The sequence below is a fragment of the Dasypus novemcinctus genome, chromosome 14 (genome assembly GCF_030445035.2).
Source record: "Dasypus novemcinctus isolate mDasNov1 chromosome 14, mDasNov1.1.hap2, whole genome shotgun sequence".
Lineage (NCBI taxonomy): Eukaryota > Metazoa > Chordata > Mammalia > Cingulata > Dasypodidae > Dasypus > Dasypus novemcinctus.
Window position 1 is genome coordinate 30,246,864 of NC_080686.1, and position 22,068 is coordinate 30,268,931.

At 40.0% G+C, this 22,068-nt stretch overlaps 1 protein-coding gene across 2 annotated transcripts in view; it reads right to left on the reverse strand.

Moving 5' to 3' along the window:
• Window positions 1–22,068, reverse strand: part of CPA6 (carboxypeptidase A6) — a 402,022-nt gene that overhangs the window by 271,875 nt on the left and 108,079 nt on the right. For both annotated transcript variants that reach the window (XM_058275619.1, XM_058275618.1), the window contains exon 2: window positions 6,030–6,105. In XM_058275619.1, the coding sequence (XP_058131602.1) occupies window positions 6,030–6,105 (76 nt within the window). The remainder of the gene's footprint in view (window positions 1–6,029; window positions 6,106–22,068) is intronic.

Here is a 22,068-nt window from a genome sequence, read left to right on the forward strand (position 1 = left end):
TCAACAATTATGACCCACAGTCTTGACAGTTGCACTTTACTGTTTCAATTAAGTTTGCCTTAATTCAGTTCAAGTCAATTTTATTCAAAGATTAATAGAGCATCTTCTCTGAGAGACTATGCTAGACCCACTTACAAGTCTAATCCAGTTTCAAGTTACTATCATCAAATATGAGCAACTACTTTTGAGGTTTAAAAATTAGTCTCAAAACAGGTTGTTTAAACATGAAAACTGGAAAGCCTCACAAATAGAAAGCAAACACAGTAAACATAAAATACTATGATATTCGCCTAAGGTGATGGTGTTACACTAATTGAATAAATTAAGTACCATTGGGATAATAATCATCATAATAATACTGTAGAGGGTTCATCTTTTTACTTTTGAAAGAATGTTCCCAATGTATTCCTGTTTTTCCATCTACTGTATTGTTTCTCTTAATATGCATTTTTTACTGAGTCTATTAATTACCAATTGCCACACAGAGGGAGAAAAACACATGCTGTGTCTGAAAATTGTCTTTCTGAAAGTTAATATATAACTACATTTGGACATCTGTCTGGATGAGAAACTTTTTCTCTCTTTCAAAATCATGTCAGAGAAAGCAATATGTTGCTTCATTTGTTTACAAAGGCTGTAACAAACAAATGGAAATGGACTTACCCAGATTTTGTTCTTTTTCTCACTTTTACCTTTCAATTTCATTCATAATGTTTCTGTGTTTCTTTAACAAGCCCACCAAGTCACTGACTGTTTAAGGTCATTGTACTAGCATCTTCATTGCTAAATGACCACGATTTACCATCTGACAGTTTCTGTAGGTCAGGAGTCTGGACATAGCCATGGCTGGATCCTCTGCTCAGGGTCTCACTGAGCTGAAATCAAGGTGTCAGCTGGGGCTGCGGTTCTCAGCTGGGATTCAGGATCCTTTCACAAGTTCACTAGTGGTGGCAGAATTCATTTTCTTGTGGTTGTTTTCCTTCCAATCAGCTTGGGTCAGCTCTCAGCAACTACAGGCTGCCCTCGGTTTCTTGCCATGTGGCAGTTCTTAACATGGATGGCTTCCTCAAGGCCAGCTGGAGAAAACACTCTGCTTTTAAAGGGCTCAGGTGATGAGATCAAGGCCACCTAGATAATCTCCCTATCTTCAGGGGAACTAGGACCTTTAGTTACATCTGCAAAATCCCTTCACAGCAGCATCTAGATCTGCATTTGATGGAATACCTGGGAGAAGGTGTGTGTATGCCTGCAGCCAGAGGTCATAGTGAATATCTTAAAATTGTGCCTACTGCAGCCATGATTAAGAGATACTATACTAACACTATCAGTTTCAAGTGAAAAAGGGAGAAAATAACTCCTATCAACCTATCTTCTTCCTCACCAGTGTCCCAATCCATGGAATTATGCAGCTGAATGCTTACCCTTGTAAGTTCCCATGCATCCTAGCACTCTGCGGTCCTCTAGTTCCAGGTGTATGACTTGGAGTGACCAGAAGAGGGTTAGAGAAGAAAGTGGTCAGCTACAGAACACTGCCGGGGTTAGAGGGGGAGGGAAGGCACAGGCGAGTCATGATTGGGAAAGACAGCTGTGAATTTCACATACATGGCTTACACAATGGAGAAGGGATGAAGCCTTCCTTGTCTGAAGTGCCCCGCTGTGGGATTTTCTGACTCTTGGCTTATTGTACAGCAACTAGTATTTTTGAGGCTGTGTTCCAGTTTGAAAACATTGGCAAACTTTTTGACACAGGACAGTTTTCCATCTCGTAGCTCTCTCATGAGAAAACTGGAGAGAGAACCTTCGTTTTTTTCTTAAAACACCCATGTGTCAATTCCATAACAGAGATTTTGTTAATGATCTTATATAAAGTCATTTCTAGTCCTTCAGAGCACAAAGAGTTTTTGAAGAAATGTAGGCAGAACATGGTTTTCAGACTCTAATTTTACTCACCTGCAAACTGACCTACTTTCATCATAACTTTATTTAAATCATGGTTATGCTCTTAATTAACAATTTAATTGGTTGGTGCTTTCTCAATCCAGTTCTCTGGGGGCATGGTTTTCTGTTTAACTTTGCTTTAATTTCTCAGCAAAACCATAAAATTTAATTAGGAAAGTAACCAGCTTTGTTACAGCAGTTCTATGTCTAATTAGCTATGCTTTGACTGTACCAGCTTAGGTTCCATTCAACATGGCACAAATATTTTTCATTTGCTCATATTCCAGATAAGATATTGTGAATTTATAGCTTAAACAGGTAGTCCAATCATTTTTCATTTTTCTAAAGATGCCTGGTTATAACCAGTGAAATCAGGAAAATTAACCTAAGCATTCATATATGCTATTAAACTAGGATCCATCAAAGAACAAGGTGTAGGGTTGCCTTACTGTGTGTATTATCACAAACTTGGTGGATTAAAACAATACCTATTTGTCATCTCATAGTTCCATAGGTCAGAAGTCTGGGCACATTAGCAGGATTCTCTGTTCAGAGTCTCACTGGGCTAAAATCAAATATCTGGCCACATGTTCATCTGAAGTTTGGGGTCCACTTACAAACCCATGTGATTGTGGCAGAATGAATTCCTTGTGATTGTAGGACTGAGGTCTCTGTTTTCCTGCTGCCTATCAGCTTGGGCTTGCACTCAGCTCCTAGAGGCTGCCTTCCATGCCACGTGGTTCCCATGGACCACTCATCACAGTCTACTGCTTTTTCGAGACTAGCAGGAAGACACCTGACTTGTTTCTCCTCCAGTAGTTAAAGAAAACCCTTGGCTTTTAAAAAGGCTCACCTAATTAGATCAGGCCCGTTCAATTATAATCTCCCATTTGTCATATAATGTAACATAATCAAGGAATTGATTATGCATGGTGTATACTCCGGGGGAAAAATCTTGGGTCCCATCTTAGAATTGTCTCCCACACTGTGCTTTAGGAAAAGGTGGCAAATCCTCCTCCTTTCCTCCTGGAAACAGTGCACAGGGTTTCCAAGGAGAGTGTTAGCAATGGCCCCAGTTTCGACCCATCAGCAGTACAGGACATGAAACAACAGTCATATTCTTTCTTCTCTGCAGGCTGCTTTTTCTGCCTGACAAGAATTGTTGCTCTCAGTGGTACAAGTGAATCATGTGGCAAAATCATTTGAATTTAAAACTACATCAAGTTAACATGATGCCTTGATGTAGAAATTTTTCTAAGCCCAATGCCTTACACTTCAGCCCAATAAAAGAATATCTTTAGTGAAAGCAAATGAGGAATGTGCAGAAGAGAGTGAACATAGCAGGCTTGAAATAGCTATCTTTAGAAAGACCTGCTTGCAAGGGTGGCCCTTAGATTTTGGGAGGGCCCCCATCCCTTTAACAGATAAAATAGGCTTACTGTACCAGAACTGTTTGTGCAAACAATGTGGTTTATGCTGAACACCTGCTTGTCTTCTGGGAGCCTGGAATTTTGGTATGTGCTGGTCAGAAGATGCCTACCAGATTAGCCCCCAGTAAAAGCTACGGGCACTGAGTGTCTAATGAGTTTGCTGAGAGACAATACTTTACACATGTTGTCACAACTTGTTGGGGGAATTAAGTGCATCCTGTGTGTCTCCACTGGGGGTGGGCTCTTGGCATCTTGTGCCTGGTTTTTCCCTGGACTTTACCCCATGTGCCTTTATCCTTTGCTGATTTTGCTTTGCGTCCTTTTGTTGTAATAAATCATAGCTATGAGTACAACTGTATGCTGAATTCTGTGAGTCTTCCTAGTGCATCAGCGAAACTCTGGGTGGTCTTGTGGTCCCCTGACACAAGGAACCTGGTCAACAAGACCATGATAACTCTCCCATTCTGAGTTCTGACTCTGAGGCTCTGCATACTCAGCCTTCATCCTCTCCACTGTGAAGATGAGCAGAGTAAATGGCCAGACATAGGAGAAGGGACTTCCATGGGTTTTAGAGGGTCTGGCACTGTCCAAATGTGATCCAAGGCAATTTACCTAAACTTTTTTGTCTCTCGCTGCTTCTTCATCTGTAAAATAGTCATAATAATAGTATCTACCTTACTGCATTGTTCAAATGAGTTAAAGTATGGAAAGCACTTAGCCCTGTGCCTGGCACAGAGGGAGTGGGAAGGTTGGATATAATTCTCTGTGGAATGGCATTGTGGAGCATCATCAGTCTTCTATCATTAATCCCCTTTTCTTGGCTCCCCTCTTTCCTCACCAGTCCCTTCTTTCTTCTGTCATTGTGCTCTAAGCTCCTTCACATGCATACCATTCCCTCCTCCAGCTCACTACCTTTTCTTGAAGACTAAATGAAAACAATAGGCCAGAATGTTTCTCTTTAAGCACTTACAGAAACAAAAAAGGTCATCAGATGCATGTGTTGTCTCCAAGGCAAGCAGCCTTAATTTCAACCAACTTTTTGCTCCATCTCTGATGATTTACAAGAATTTATAGGCAATCCCCATAGTCCTCACTGATGTAATTTTATTGCTTTTGATAATGGTGATTGCAACAGTCAAAATTATGTGCAATTCAGTTTTTCATAACTTTGTAAGGTCTATCATGTAAATAAATTACAAATTAGAAAAAAAATTCTTTGACAAATACTTTGTTCCAATATTTGGTTCAGAATATCTGTTCCCTGAAATAACAGACTCCAAGATGAAAAGTGGCTATTTTAGTTTCCCAGTGGCATATTTAAAACACAGTTTTAATGAAGAATGAAAAGTATGCCTGAAAAGTTTGTTTCTTTGTGTCCTCTAAGTTCTGGGTAGACTGACTGTTTAGATAGTATTTAGATAATGCTGCTGAAATGACTATTTTGACTCTTATGAGGTTGAAGATTATACATGACCCAAAGAGAGTTAACATCAGTATCATAGAAGCATATATTCCTTTGAGGAGGATAGGAGGTTTAGGAAAAGTCCAGCGAGCCCAGGCTTTTGGGTGCTGGATAAAGCAACCACAGTCTGGGATGAGCTCCTGCATACTGACTCCAGGCAGCCCTTGTAATCAGACATCATCCTGACACTGCACATTGCAAGGTCTACGAGCTGGGAATGGAGTGGAAGAAGGGAAACCAAAAAACTAAAAGTTCATGTCTTTGTTTGCAAATAAATGCAATATTTGGAACCAATGTGCCAAAGAAAAAAATCAAGAAGACAGACCAAAAATTGACTATGACAAATATTTCCTGAGGCCATTAAGTCTAACCATCCTTCCTCATCCCTAACACCTCCTTCAGGTAGGATGGTGCTTTAGTCATCAAGGTCAATGCTTTTCTACCCTAGAGGAAAGATTAATGAGGTCCTCGTGGGAATGAACTTTGCTATCCATTGAAATGAAGCCACATCACCCTGACTTCACAGGCTCTGCTTCTGTTCTCAGCACCTCCAGAAGGGAGCCGATGGCCACACTTCTCATCATAGCCTTTTAGCTGAAGCTAACTTCCAGTAAACGGGGAGACAAGAAGCTCTCTAACACTGAGAACCCCCCAAATCAAAGATTCAAGAATCAGAGCCCTTCATCCTCTGCCAACAACTTCTCTTAGAGCCACAGAAATATAGCAAAATTAATTGACATAAATGTCTCACTTTTATTTTCCTCAGCTCACTTCTCTTGAAGTTTTAATTAGATGGAACGTGTCTAGATGATCAGCTGAAGGATTTCAAGAAGGAAAAGTAAAGTTCTGGAAAATTATAAACTAAGCTAATTAATTATTAATTATTAAAAATTGAGCTTCTAGGACATGGCAGGCACTCAGGAATACAGTGGTGAGCAAAAAAGGACAAGATTTCTCTTGAAGCTTAGAATCTTCTCAGGGGAGATGGATAATAAACACACTAACTAGTAAACGGATTGTGTCAGATACGTAATAAATTTTTGAATAATTTTAACTGCCCTTTAAAAGCTCTTTGAAGTTATCACTTAGCTTTTTCTTCCCTAGATAATTAATTCCAATTATTCAACCTCAACCAGCAAAGCCCTGTATATGCATTAAATAAGCATAATTCCCCATTAATTGAGTGGATGCTGTATTACCTTAAGTTGGTGGTATATTTTCCTCAGTGCATAAGCTTCTTCTTCTGTTTTTGGAATGAGTCTTATCACCTTATCACTATAAGAAAGAAAAAAAAAAACAAAAACCAGGTGATCTTAACCGTTCAAAAATAAAATTAGCCATCTCTTTCTTCTCATTTTTTAAAAAACTCCCTCTGAATTTAAAAAGTAAACCAGCAAACTTTTGACTAATCAGTAGGTACTGTATCCAGTTTCTTTCACTCTATGATTGGATTGATCTTTCTCCTGTCTTAAAACCATTTGATTTTTCATCAGCTCTTGAAGGTTACAAGCTCATACTTAATGTTATAAATTTGGAGAGAGGCCAAAACACAGGACGAGAGGGACTTTCATGAACAGATCAGAGCAGATACCCAGAAAAAAAATTCACGATGACAAATCATTTTTTAAAATAAATTTTGTTTTATTTTTAAAAAAAGATACTTAGATTACATAAATGTTACCTAAAAATATAGGGAACTCCCATATGCCCCACTCCCTACATCTCCCATATTTTCCCACAATAACATCTTTCATTAGGGGGTACATTCATTACAACTGATGAACACATTTCAGAGCATTGCCAATAAGTGTGGATTATATTTTCACTGTACTTTACACTCCTGCACAATTTTGTAGGTTATGGCAAGATATGTAATGTCCTATATCTGCCATTGTAATGTCATTCAGGACAATTCCCAAGTCCCCAAAATGCCCCTATATTACACCTGTTTTCCCCTTTCCCTGTCCTCAGAACCTCCAATGGCCATTGGCTCCACATCAATGACATAATTTCTCCATGGCTAGAATCACAATAAGTCTATGGCAGAATATCAGTAAATTTACTTTAGTCCATAGTTCATTCCCCAATCCTGAGGATTCTGGGATGGTGCTGCCCATTCCACCTAACTGGGGCGGAGGGGGGGGTCAATCCCATGGGGCAGATGGATGGACTCTCTTGCTTGCAGTCGTAGACTCCCTCATTTCCTTGGGATGATAGTTGTCCATCATCATCTCATGTCCTAGGTGAGGCCAACAGACTGAAAAGTAGGCGTTCCAATTCTGTTGATATTCAGGGCCCAGCTGGCACATGGACAGCCCAAAAATTTTAGTCTCTTAGACATATACCTATCAACCCTAGTACTAATTATAGGTTCAAATAGAAGGGGAAGAAGAACCATGTTTAGGGAAACCACAGCTGAGTCTATCTCTGTCACATGGGAGAACATAAATTCCAAAGTAGGGCCCTTTGGCAGGATGCTATCTGCCCTGACTATAGTGTCTGGATGTCTCCAGAGCCTTCACAAGCCCCACTGTTTGAGGTAGTATTTATTTTGTCAGTCAATGAAATCCTGATGAGACATGCATAAGCGTAACTTCTGGAATGACCTCCCAACTCACTTTGAAGTCTCTTAGCTTTATAAACTCATTTGTCTTTACCTTTTCTCCTTTTTGGTCAGGTCTTTTTCCAGGTGCAGTAATCCCTCAGTGCCAGGGAGGCTTATCCCCCAGAGTCATGTCCCACACTGGGGTAAAGGTAATACATTTATATACTGAGTTTGGCTTAGAAAGAGGCCACCTTTGGGCAACAAGGAGGCTCTCAGGAGGTAACTCTTAGGCACACTATAATACTAGGCTAAATTTCAATCTCAAGAGTAAAGGTTCATAAGTAGAGTCATCAATATTAATGACCCATAAATAGATCGTCCTCCTTCACTAGTCATTGTCCCTGTACTCAGGGATTTTTGCTGTTCCATTAGAGAATGTGACAGAGCTCTCCCAGGATGGGAATTTGATATTCTTTCAGTTATTGTATGGCTCTCCCCACCATGACAATGCCCCGTGAACATCTGAACACATTTATATGCCTTATAGGAATGCCCAGGTGACCCTCCTCCTATGTATCCCCCATCACTGATGCCCCGCACAAATGAGCCTCCCCTGTCAAAGTTGTAACCCTTCTGTGATCCAAAATTTCCTCAAAAATGAAGTCAATGAAATAGCCAGATACAATTAATAAGAAAATGAAATAATAATGATAGTTTTAAAAATAAGACAAACCATTCTTTATTTAACTTTATGTTGAACAAGAGTGTGATTTTCAGAGAGAGAACATATGAAATCTACCCACTGTGGAAGAGCTCTGGTTTGATTTCTTCCCAAGTGAAAACAGTAGAGACAAACCCATCTCTGTGGGGTATATTATTTCTCTAGTACAGAGCTTCCCCACTATCATGTGGGGCCCATATTAATGAACCACCAATGATTTACAAGTTTGCCACAAAATACAGATGACGCTAAACCTTTTAGAGTGATGAAATTGTTGAACCAAGTTTTGCGACCTTTAAGACATTGAAATTATATCAAAACACTCTGTAAAGTTCTTTCTGAAATGTTCCTGAACTGCACCAGAAGACTTGAGTATCATGCCTCTCTGCCAGGGAGTCTTCTGTGGTGGTGACCCCTTTCCCAGACAAGTATTATCATTTTCTAGGTGTAATGTGATAAGGCTAGATGAGAGAGCATAGCTCTAGCATACAATAATCATAGCTATTGAATGTATTTTGCATAGAATAAATATGTATTCATGGATAGGCATAAAGGAGACTGCCTGAATAATTGGCTTTCATAGGAAGTGTAAACAAAACTAAGTAAAATAAGATTTAACAAAAATGAGTATTTTTTTTATAACCCTCTGTGGCATTTAAATAGACTGAAGATAAAGCAAAGAGCAAAATTTTTACCAGATCATTCACAACTTCTCTCTCCAGGGATAAGGATGAAATTTGCGTGCTTTTTCCATGGTTTTACTACTCAGGTGAATAGCAGGTTGTAAGTCTAGTTAAGACTCGTCTGACAGAGGATATCAGACCTCCAGGAGATGTCTGGATTTGTTGGGCAATGAATCTTTGGGGGCTGTGTGGCCATTTCCAATTGCTTTAGTTTTATTTCAAATGATTCTTTGGGTCTGTGAATTAAAAGGCATCTGGCAAGCAGATGCTAATTTAATGTACTTTAGACACTACCACTCTAAAATGACTTTGAATCACAATGTCCACAGATATGTGTTCAAGTCCTAACCTTCTGGTCATGTGGATATGAACCATTGGTAAATAGGATCTTTGAAGGTGTTATTAAGGTGGGGACAAGCTGAATCAAAGTGGGACTTAATCCAATATGACTGGAGTCCTTATAAGCAGAGGAAATTTGGACCTGGGAGGAGACAGGTGGGGAGAGAGATGGCCATGTGACAGAGGCAAAGATTGAGCTATGGATCACTAGCATATCACCATGGGAGTGCCAGACTTTGCACAAAAGCATGATCCTGCTGGTTTGGGACTTGCAGCTTCTTAAACTGAGATAGTATGTTCCTATTTTTAAAGCCAACCAGACCATGGTACTTTGTTACAGCAGTCCTGGAAAGCTAAGACACCAGCTTTCATTTCTTCAAAATCCCATAGAGCCACCTCTCGGTATCAATGTCATGAAGTCCATATTTCTGGGAAAAGAGGAAGTTAGGGAAAAAATCACCATGTCACTGTAAAACAATGCTAAATGTGAACTTTGGGATTTAAATGTAATTATACTTTTCCTCTCTTTGTTTCCGGAACCCAGTTTTCTAACCTTTATTTTTTCTGGATTTATCATGTCCTGGTCTCACCCACCTGACCCAATAGAATTCTTGGTAGGGAAAGAAAACTCTGCTGGATGATATGGTTGTTTTTGATGGATCACTTGACAGCTTGCTGAGAAATACCTCCATCTGGGGCCCTGTCAGCTCCTCAAGAGTGCAAAGAAAGCAATCTGTAGCTGTTTTATATCCATGGGAAGAACTTTTTTCTTTTTCTTTCTTAATGATGGATCATTCAACCTGGCAATTGGTTCCTCTTCTATGAGTACAGGATGTAAGGGAGCCACCTCTGGGATTATTTAGCTCTGAAAGCAATTGTTCAGACTCAGCCCTTGACATTTTTGTAAGAAAAATTCACTTCATTCCTGCTTTGAAAAATTCTCAGGTGAGTCTTTAGAAATGCGTTTATTACTGTTTGATTACTTATCAAAGGACAGGGATTAAGGAAAGCTATTTAGGAAAACCCATGAAATGTCATACTTTTTTGTAAAGCAATAAATCATGTCAATGAAATAACCAGTAACCAAAACCAACATGAGTACTCTATCTGGCATGTAAAATGAAATGACTCTCCAGTGCACTGTTCATTTCACTAAACAAAAAGCTTGCTCGCCCTCAATCCGATACCCAGTTTTTCTTGAAGTAGTGAACAATAATTTGGCACTGCTAACAGGGAGGTTTCAAGTAGTGAAGTGTCTACTGGAACTCAGAGAGAAAAACTAGCTTTGTACAGCTGTCAAAGAAGGTAACTGAGAAGCTTTCTTTATAATTTATCAGTGTTTTTTAACCACTAGGTGGCAACATCCATTTACAACCCTTTGGGATACCCTTTGGGATTCCATGGGGGAGTCAAAGGACTGAGAACAGGTTGAGGCCAGAGAGAAGTCTGGGCAATCAGCTGCGCTTATGAACTTGTACTTATAAGTCAGATATTTCTCAGAGGGCTTAAAGTTGTCCAAAGGAAGACAATGCAGAAGTTTTTAATTAGTTTAAGAATACAATACAGAGGAAGCAGGATAGCCCAGATAATTAATGTCCCCAGGAAAATATATTCGCTCATGATTTATTACATATTCCCCCTCGCCTCACATGACAAATGAGCTTATGTTGCTCAAATGCTAGCATTAGGTTAACCAAACCCTTTGGTTAGCCCTTTGGTAAACAACCTTTATGCTTAGTAACAACCATGTGAATGACATTAAATAAAATGAATTGATTTAAAAAGCAATTATGGGGCTGCAGACTTGGCCCAGTGGTTAGGGCTTCCTCCTACCACATGGGAGGTCCCCGGTTCAAACCCGGGTTCTCCTTGACCGTGTGGAGCTGGCCCATGCGCAGTGCTGATGCGCGCAAGGAGTGCCCTGCCATGCAGGGGTGTCCCCACGGGGGAGCCCCATGTGTAAGGAAATAAATAAAAAAGAAATCTTTTAAAAAAAGTAATTATGGAATGTCTAAATGAGAATTTATACCTAGAGAAGTGGTTTTGGCAAGAGAATATAATCCTCGCGTTTTTGCAATCCTGGGTCTTATTTTCCTTGTTGGAGCAGTGAGGATTTTAGCTGGAATGATTTCCGGGTTTCCTTTTCATTTTGACACTCGCAGACCATGTTGTTTGAGTGGTTGATGCCTATCATATTTATTGCCTTTCCCATGCAACACTTAGGAAAGGACATTTTTGTTTTATGAGCAGCTTGAAATTACTCCTCATCCCTTCTTGAAAAACATAGATGTAAATCTCCATATTCTCCCTTTTGCCTCCTGGTATGTCCTTTTATAATTTATTCCATTATTAAACTCTAAATTTCTTTGCACTTACAGAAGCAGCTTATGAATTTTTCATAGCTCTTAGGATACAATCCATCCACCTTCCACAAGAGAGTTTTCGAGGCCACCACATTCTAGTCTTTGTTTACCTTTCACCCACATCTTTCTCCACTCTCCTGGATTCATTTGCTGGACTTGCCACACACTCTCGCCCTGAGCTTTCACACAGGCACTTTCTCCCTGGGAGTCATCCTGTTTCCCATCATGTTTCACTTGGATAATGCCTACTCATACCAAAGATCTCACCTTAGAGGTTCCTTCCTCAGGTAGTTACGCCTTGATTCCTACTGTATTACTCACCTTGTACTGTAGTCTCTCGATGCTCCATATACTTCCTAGCAAAACACTCATGGTTGCTCATGTAATTATTTGCCTAATGTCTCTTATCTTTCACTAAGCTCTAAAGGCTGTAAGCAGTAATTCAATAAATACTGGTTTTTCTGTGGGACTCCTGGGTTGTGGGAGGGCTTCTATCCAGTGGTTTGGAAATTGCCTTGAGTAATCCAGGGCTTTCAGTTTTTAAATTGCAATTCTTAAGTTATGCAGAAGGTGTAAATTGGTTTCATTTGTGGTAGAGGCCTGGGGTAGCCACCTCTCATAGGTGCCCCCACCAAGTCCCGAGTAGATGTAAACTTCCCTCATTTTCTCTTGCCTGAAGGGAGGGATTTTTGTAGACACTCTGAGGCTCCCTGGTTCACACAGGAGACTTGCTTCTAGCTCCCCACTTCAACTCATTAGGAGCATGGCATCCCAGCCCCAGCCACCAGGGCCCTCTTTGTAGACCCCATACCCCAAACCACAAGGAATCAGCTTTTCCTTTCTGCTCTCACTTTGTTTTTTTTCCTTCTTGTCTGGTACCTGGAAGTTTCTTCTTCTTTCTTCCTACAGAATTCAATTATCTATTAAAACAAACAACAGAGTAGTCGAAGCACATACTCTGAAACCGTGCTGCTGGTGCAAGCTGTGTGATCTTGGATAAGTTTTTAAATCAATCTGTACCTCCATCCCTCTATCTACAGATTGGGGTATTGGTACTTAACTTAATCATGATGATTAAATGAGTATATATGTCAGGTGCACAGGATAAAGTCGGACAAATGGTAAAGTCTATCTAGGTATTTGACGTTACATTTTTGCATTTGCAGTCATGTTTACTTTATCTACTAGTTATACTTTGAGGGTTCCTGCTTGTGTCAAGTCAGTCCTTCATGTTTTTTTCTTGCTTTAATTTGTTGAATGAATGAATGAATGTGATTTTCTCCAAAGCAGACTACTCACAATAGATATTCTGGGTGGCTTCATGTGCATGACCTGCCCATAGTCTCCTTTTGTGGTGTCCTTTGCTTGGCACATTGTAACTTCTTTCCCTGGGGCCACGCCTAATTTGCCACCCAATTTAGAGGCAGTCAGCAGACAATCAGGTAGAATGACAAAAGTTCTACCCAGGCAAGACTCATTCTTTTTTTTTTTTTTTAAGATTTATTTTTATTTATTTCTCTCCCTTTCCCCCCCTCCCAGTTGTCTGCTCTGTGTCCATTTGCTGTGTGTTCTTCTGTGACTGCTTCTATCCTTACCAGCAGCACTGGGAATCTGTGCTTCTTTTTGTTGCATCATCTTGTTGTGTCAGCTCTCTGTGTGTGCGGCGCCATTCTCGGGCAGGCTTTCTTTCACGCTGGGCGGCTCTCCTTAAGGGGCGCACTCCTTGTGCATGGGGCTCCCCTATGCAGGGGGCACCCCTGGGTGGCACGGACTCCTTGCGTGCATCAGCACTGCTCAGGAGCCAGCTCCACACGGGTCAAGGAGGCCTGGAGTTTGAAGTGCGGACCTCCCATGTGGTAGGCGGATGCCCTATCCATTGGGCCAAGTCCGCTTCATAAGACTCACTCTTTTGGATAGTGATTGACAGCTGACCCAATCAGGTCCTGTCTTTGGGAGTGGGTCATTGAGACAAAGAATAAAAATCAGTTCATTTGCAGCATCAGAAGCAGTGGAGGGAAGCGGACTTGACAACTGATAGAGTATCCACCCACCACATGGGAGGTCCAGGGTTCAAACCCAGGGCATCCTGACCCATGTGGTGAGCTGAACCATGCGCAGTATTAATGCACACAAGGAGTACTGTGCCATGCAGGGGTGGCCCCCTTGTAGGGGAGTCCCAAGTGCAAGTCTTGCGCCCTGTAAGGAGAGCCGCCCTGTGTGAAAAAAGTGCAGCCTGCACAGGAATGGCACCGCACACACAGAGAGCTGATGCAGCAAGATGACGCAACAACAAAAAAAAGACACAGATTCCTGGTGCCACTGACAAGGATACAAGTGGACACAGAAGAACACACAGGTAATGGACACAGAGAGTAGACAACTGGGGGGGAAGAGGGAAAAAAAAGGAATATTAAAAAAATAAAGAAGTAGTGGAAGTAGACTCATAATAGCTGAGTTACCATATTGAGAAAGTTTTGTTGTTTTTTTAAAATTAATTAATTTTAAAGAAACTTTAGATTACATAAATGTTACATAAAAAATATAGGGGTGAAGAGGACGTGGCTCAACCGACTGGACTCCTGTCTACCATATGGGAGGCCCTGGGTTTGCGTCCCAGGGCCTCCTTGTGAAGGCAGGCTGGCCCTTGCACCCATGGAGAGCTGACAGCCTGTGCCCACGGAAAGCTGACGGCCAGTGCACATGGAGAGCTGGTGCAGCAAGATGACACAACAAAGGGAGACAAGAAGAATGCCTAGTGAATGGACACAGAGAGCAGACAGGAAGCAAGTGGCAAAGAGGGGAATAAATAAAATAAATATTAAAAAATATATATATATATATTGGGGATTCTCATATGCCCCACTCGCCCCCCGCCACATTCCCACATTAACAACAACCTTTGTTACTGTGATATAATTTTGTACAATTGACGGACATATTGAAGTATTGCCACTATGTGATTATAGTTTACATTATAGTTTATACTCTGTCCCACGCAATTTTGTAACTTACGACAAAATATATAATGGCCTGTATCTGTTGTTGCAACATCATGCAGGACAATTAAAATGTTCCCCAAATGCCCCCATATTACCCTATTTTCTACTCTTTCTCCCCTCAGAGCTTATGGTGGCCACTGCCTTTATATCAATGATACAAGTTCTTCCATTGCTAGAAAAACAGTACGTCTATAGTAGAATAATAAGTGGGGTTGTGGTTTGGAAATTGTTTTTGTTCTTCCTTGTGTTTCCTTATATAATAATAAGCTCGAGGTACCTCAAGCATATCTTTTTCAAGCCTAATAAACGCAATAACATTAAAATACTTAAGCGTCAGATATTTCATTCCTGTTTCCAAGTCACTGGATTTATCTTCACTGACCCTTTTCCTCTTCACTTCAGAGGAGAAGAGTATGAGTGGGTTCAAATGTTGACTCCACCACTTGCTGCCTGTTTTTGGCTAAATTGGTTAAACAACTCAGAGCTGGAAATTCCTAATCTTTAAATGGGGAAAACCACCAATAAGCTATTGCAAAAGGATTTTGTGAGAATTTTGTATTTCATTAAGCCAAATTTATTAAGATTATGTGCTGTGGTGCATATATCAATTCCTGCCTATCCGTGATGGGCCAAGAGTCTTAGAATAGATGAGATATTGTTGAGTCAATGCCTGACTCACTGTCACCTCTCAAAAAAAGTAGCTACCATTACTACCACCACAGGATAAGTTTGTTCTTTTCCTTTAAAACTTAAAGGCTCACAATAGATGCTTTTTCAAGGGTATTTCAAAGTGAACATCCATGGTTTTATTATGTAAATATCTAATCTTTTTTTTATTGTTGCTGCTGTTCTTGTCTTTTGACCTTTTCATAAGTATTTGAACTTAATCATTGATCAGTTTCTGAATTAGGACTTACTGTTTCCTCTCCTCCAGTAGTTCTTTGTCATCTGAGAGACATTAAATGATCTCATTATTTTCCACAAAACAAATTGGGGGCATAGGACACTTCATAAAAAATTAAAAGGGGAAATATTTCAGAGAAATTCTTGTAAGGATATTCTATTTTTTACAATCTATGCATGTTCCATTTTTCAATACTTCCAAACACACAGTTTGCCCGAATGTAGAAAGTGATTTCTTCACAGGGTATCAGATTAAATAGTTGCAGATGCTTTTGGCTGCCTTTTCACAGGACTCAATTCTGCTCAGATATCCATCCCATCCCCATATATAAGAAATGAATTCTAATTAGCTAGCCAGATACTTAATATCCCCTGGCAATTTTTGTTATTCTGGAAATAGATGTGTTCTAAATTGGCCCAATCTGATTTAAGGGGAGCATTATTATTTCATGGATGGTGTGATGGTTGGGCTAATGTGTCAACTCAGCCAAGTAATGGTGCCCAGTTGTTTGGTCAAGCAAGCACTGGGCTAACTGTAATACAAGGGCATTTATGGGCTTTAGTTGCCAGTGAGTTTACTGCAAAAATAGGTGATTACGTCTACATCAACCAAGGAGATTGCCGTCAGGAATTTTATAACACTTGACCAATTAGTTGAATGCATTAAAAGGGGAAGTGATTTCAGCATTGAAAGAGAATTTCCCAGCTTGTCTTTGGACAGCCAGTGTCTCTAGGAAACTCAGCAAGAACCTTCACTGGACTTTCATTGCAGCCCCACATTTGCAGCCGCTTGTGGAATCTGGACTGGTGCATCCCCACAGTCACATGAGAGAATCTTACCAAGTCTCAGACTATTTACAGAAACCTCCTATTGATTCTATTTCTCTAGAGAACCCTGCCTAATACAGGTGGGAAAAAAAGACTGACTCTCTTGTTGAATCTAAACAAGGAAATGCATAACCTGGCTTGCCACTGGCAGCCATCTTGTAACTAGGAAGGAAGCTTTAGGTTGAAGCAGATTCTGTGGACTGTTGGGTGGAGAGACAGAAAGAACAAGCATCTTCAAGGATCTTGTTGCATCAACCAACTTTTGGGTTTATCCTTCCTCTGGATTTCCTATTATGTAATATAATACATTTCTTTGTTTTGGCCAGTTGAATCAGATTCTCTCATATAACCAAGAGCCCCTAATACAATAGTAGCGATTTTACTTAGTTTGACTATCTTCAGAGGGATAAAAGAAACCAATGGAATAACTAAATTCACTGTTAAAGCCCTCATAGATGGGAAAATATATGTTGGCTTCTTTATTTCCTCCCCCAAGTCCCACTATCTAAAACACCCTTTTAATTTTGATGACAGCTTAAAAAGTGTGCATGCTTTCAGAAAGGAAGACTTAGGGTGTTCAAAAGCTAAGGCTCAACTCACATTCTCAAGAAAAATAGGACAGTTTAAAATATTTGCTAAACTTTCTGAACACCTGTATCTTGTGGAAGAATCAATAATAGGATGTTCATTACCTTTTTAAAAAATCTCATCCCTGGGCAAAGAAATTAATGTTGGTATGTAGATTCTATATTGCAAAGTATTTGGTTTACAGAGCTGCATTTCCTTTGTTGAAAGATGGTGTTTTGATGCACATGAAAAATTTCATTAAAAATCAGTAAATAAGGAACAACTTGTCAGAGCATACTCTGAGTGCTAAATGGATTCTCCCTTTTTGGTCATGGTTTATAGTGGCAATATAAAGTACTCAGAACATGAAGACGCTCCATGTGGATGTTGGCTTAGGACAAGAAGATTTAAAATTCACTATTGTCTTAGAGTTAGGCAGAAGTGATAACTCTATTCTTGTTTTTTGTTGTGGTTTTTTATTGTTACAGCTATTTTAACAACAGAGAAAAGCATAACACACAGTCTTCAAAAGCCTTGCTGATGTGCTTTACCTTTTAACAGAAATTTTCTTAAGAGGTTAAATGCCTCGCTTAGTATCTCACGCATAATGGATGCTCCATAAATATTTGCTCAATTGAATTGAAATTGACTTTTGGAAATGCTTCCTCTTTTAAATGCCCTGAAATTGTCTTCCATTGTAAGGCTTGAGAATTTCCTCTTCTCCCATTAGTACAGGTCAGAGAGAGAAAAGCAATAAAATATAATCCTGCCATTAAATTAATTTCTTACAGTAAGATATTATCTTCTCTATGTCTCAAGGACTTGCTATATATTGTGTCAAACTGTTATATAATACTTAAATTTAGCCCTTTTGAGTAGTATTTAAGAATGGGACTCAATCTGAGAACATTGTTATCACAATGGCATACATACCATTCATTCAATGGATACCTATATAGTAATTATATGCAGTCTCTGGTGGGTAGGGGAAGGGAAAGGATTTACAAAGCATAAGGTAGGACCTTTCAAAGATGTATAATCTAGTTATGCACATTAGAATTAAACAATATCTTATATTACACTGTAATATAAGGTAGCATGTGATCAATATATTGTAAATTACATAGAAAAATGTTTATTTAAAAGGTTTAGCTGGAGGGATAAAAGAAAACCATATGGAAGAAAAGAATACTTGAAACCAACAAGATTTGGAACCCAGTGGATTGATAGTCATCAACATATATTAGTTCAGTGGTTTTGAGATTTGAGCATGTAAAAGAACTATCTGGGAATCTAGATAGCTGCCATAGTTTGTTGGGCTAGAGCCACTAAAATCTTCTCCAGTACAAAACACTTAGTGATGCTGGTTTATGTATCTGAGCAAGGTTGAAATTCAGATCAGAGAAAAAGCAAATGCTCAAACAGAGATTCATAGGCCACAATCCAGAGGAAAAAAAGATTTCAAGTGACAACCTCAATGAAAAGATGACAAGAAAAAAAATTCCTTGCAATAGGAATAAGTAGGAAAACTTGCCTGTTTTGGACATGGCTCTGGACAGAGAGAAAAAAATATAATCACCAGTGAGAATTTAAAAACACAAGTTAGCCCTCTGTAGGGCTAGGGATAAAATTCATACTGCCTATATGGTCAAAAAATCTCCAAGCTAAGAATTTATTTTAAAATAGTTTTCAGATCAGAAGTGCCCTGTAGTGGATATTGTGGGGTGCTAACCAGCTCACCCCCTTGAGAACTGAGGCATTCCTTTTCCCAGCTGCAGAGACCTGCCTGCTGATGGCCCACAGTGGAGTTCATCTCATGGAATGGACTTTAGCTAAAGGAGCCAAAGTTAAGACCCCTACCCAGGGGAAGCCCATACTGGAAGACTAATTCATGCTGCCATGCCTTACTTTGAGGTTGCTGAAGGGCCAAGCCCAGCCTTAGGGTTTCCCATGACACTGGGGGGAGGCCTCTGTTGTAACTGTACTGCAGTTCAACTTCCTCCATTCTCTGCTCTGTCATTCCTTTATAGATGTTGTTTGTGATGGCACTCTCCAACAACCTTCATGAAAATCTCTCAGGGTCTATTTCCTGGGGGACCTTGACATGCCCCTGGATTCCTAGTAGAACATATGTAAATCCTTTCTGGAGGAATCCATCTGTAAAACCAGGTCCCAAAGAATTCCCACAAAATAGAGTTCCAAGAAATATCAGCTCACTATCAAAAACTATAAAACACATTAGGAAACAAGCCACTAAGAGCAAACAACAGTAGAAAAAACAAAGAGCAAAACAAGACCTATACATTACTTTTACCTTGGTTGCTTATCTGATAATCAATAGGTACCTCTTAACACTATATTCATAGCAGTTTGAGTATTCAGTCATTCATTAAATCATTCAAATAATACTTTCAGGAAATTCCTCTTTATTTCAGACATGGTATTTGGCACTGGAGATTCAAATATGAAAGGACAAGGAACTTATACACTAGTAGGGAGGACAGACATACAATCAATCCACCAATCATTAAGATGTGAATGTGTGTAAGTTACTATAGAACACTGGGGAGATATGTCTAAGTTTTCCTTGGGAGTAAGAGGTGGTTTCTGATCAGAGGAATACTTGAGTACTTGAGCAAGATTTGAAGCTTGCCTGGCAGACAAAGTAGGAAGAAGGTATTCCAAAATTAGAAGGGAATTTGAGCATACCATATTTGAGGACCTGGAATAAAAAGTATGAAGTATAAATAGAACAAGGGTATGGAAATTAGTTCTTTAAAGGGCCAGATGGTAAATATTTTAGATTTGTGGGCCATACAGTCTATCACAAATACTCGTTTCTGCCATTGTAGCATGGTCGCAACCATGGGTAACATGTAAGTGAGTGAATATAGTTGTATATGGTATTTCATAAAAGAGAAACACAGACCTCGGTCCTGACAGAAAAAAATGTAGATTTTTAGGCCCCATTCCCATAAATTTTGATTCAACAGGTCTGTATTAGTCAGCCAAAGGGATGCTAATGCAGAGTACCGGAAATCTGTTGGCTTTTATAAAGGGTGTTTTTTTTTGATAGAAGTTTATAGTTACAAGGCCCTAAAGAGTCCAACTCAAGGTACCATAAGAGGTACTTTCTTAACCAAAGTCTGTTGCCATGTGTTGAAACAAGATGGCGGGCAATATCTGTGAGGGTTCAGCCTTCCTCTTTCCTCTTAAGGATTCTTGGTCCCAGTTTCTTCCGATCTCAGCTGTAGATTGGAAAAGGACTTGTCTCTTCCTCTGGGTCTTGTTTTTTTCCTGGCTCAGCTGCTCTGTTCTCTTGACAAGGTCAGCTATTAACTATCAGGCTCATCTCTCTTCCTGGGGCCACAGTGTCTTCTGTGTATCTTCTCTGTGTATCTACTTCCCTGCGTTCTTGATTGATTGTCTGTTTATATAGCCTACCAAGGGGGATGGGGACTCAATCCTGCATGTCCTAATGATGTGGATGAATCAAAGTCCTGATCTTAACATAATTTAATCAAAGATATCTCAGCTGAATCCAATATAATCAAAGGGTTATCATGCCCAGAGGAATAGACTAGTTTACAAACATAGTCTATATCCTTTTGGAATTCAAAAATGCCAAACTGCTACAAAGTCTGATAAGCATTCCAGGTAATTCTGAAAGAGATATTATACATCTATAGAACACACTTAAAGAGACACTGACTTAGTATGAGAAGGTGGTTTTCTACACTGAAAGAACACCCACCCTGAGGGAAAAAATAAAACTTGGCTTAGTTCTTGATATGAAAGAAGTGCCATCATTCACTCTTCATATCAAGATACAGATTGAGAGAGGGTTGGTACTTGAGAAGACTGTGGGTGCTACTGTAAACCCATTCCACGTTAGCTACCTTGGCACTGCAGATATACCTGGGGCAAAATGACTGGGTATGTGAGCATGCACAAACTCATATAAAAATTTCCCAGGGGTGAGGTAATAGGAAAGTACCACTAAGCCTGAGCTTCTGATTTGGGAAGTCCCAGGGTTTGAAAAGGCAAATTAAGCAACTTTTTTATAATCAGAGCTCTTGAAATCTTGTTCTTGTTGCTAAACATGTCACAGATTCAGGGCTCCATACCAGAACTTGAAGAGAGATTGTAGCATATGAGGATTTTTAGTTTTGAGGGGATGGTGTTTACCCAGATGGACCAATAGTAAACAAGGAGAACATCTTCTGGTTGGATTGTACATTTTGGGAACAATGCTGTGTGGCAGTAGTAACAACAATAGACAAAAGGGGCATGACTTCAAACTGAAAATCATCCTCTGAGGGTACAGGCAGTCTTTCCAAGGGGGATAAGGTACTTGATTTTTTTTGAGAGGATAAATTTCTAGGTCTTTTTTGTGAATATATGGTTTTTCCTAATATTGATCTGCCTGCGAATGTACCTGTATTTGAGGTTAAGATGTCATTTTGGTTCCTTTCACAGTCACCCACCTTTCACAATCACACACCTCCCACTTGTTAAAATAAAGCAGAAACTTTTATCCATCCTATATTTTACTACAGTTCATTGCTCAGGGGTGAATAATTCTTGGGGATATCAAATAAAGGAAAAATTAAAACAAATATCAGAGATATAAGACAGCCATTGAAAAATCTTCCCCAGAGATTCAGTGAAAAAAAGGACAAATCCCATTTGCTTAGAACTCTGGAGGACTGTAGAGACTGGAGAAGGACTCTACAAATGTTGAATTGATTAAAGAAAGGTATTAGGAAGGAAATCTCTGTCCCAGTCCCTCCAGTCCACTCTCTCTCCCTCACTTGGTCCCAGGCAGCTTGGGAGTTACTCAGCAGCAGCAACCTGGATCCCTCCCCCTGCCCACAGGTGGCACAGACTATAGAGACACTCACAGCAGCAATAGGACCTCACACATATGCAGACAAAGGGATCCAAGTCCAGAGACCCAGGCAGAACACAAGGCACTGTGGAGTGTTGCATATGAAAGGACCCCTGGGGGGGTGGGATGGGGAGAGAATATACCATGGTAAAACTGCAGCTGGAAAGTGGTGCACTTAATCCAGTTTCTGTTGCCTGGACCACCTAAATGCAAAACCGACTTTTCTGGACTGATCCACCTTTCTTTATTGACCCCAATTGGCTCCTCAGGGTGGGATATCCTGGTGAGAAAGAGACCAGAGGCAGAGAAGCCTAAGAGAGAAAAAGGAGGGGCAGTATAAACTGAACTGCGTAAGGCAGGACAGTCCCAGACTGAAAAGGGTAAGAAAAACTGGGAACT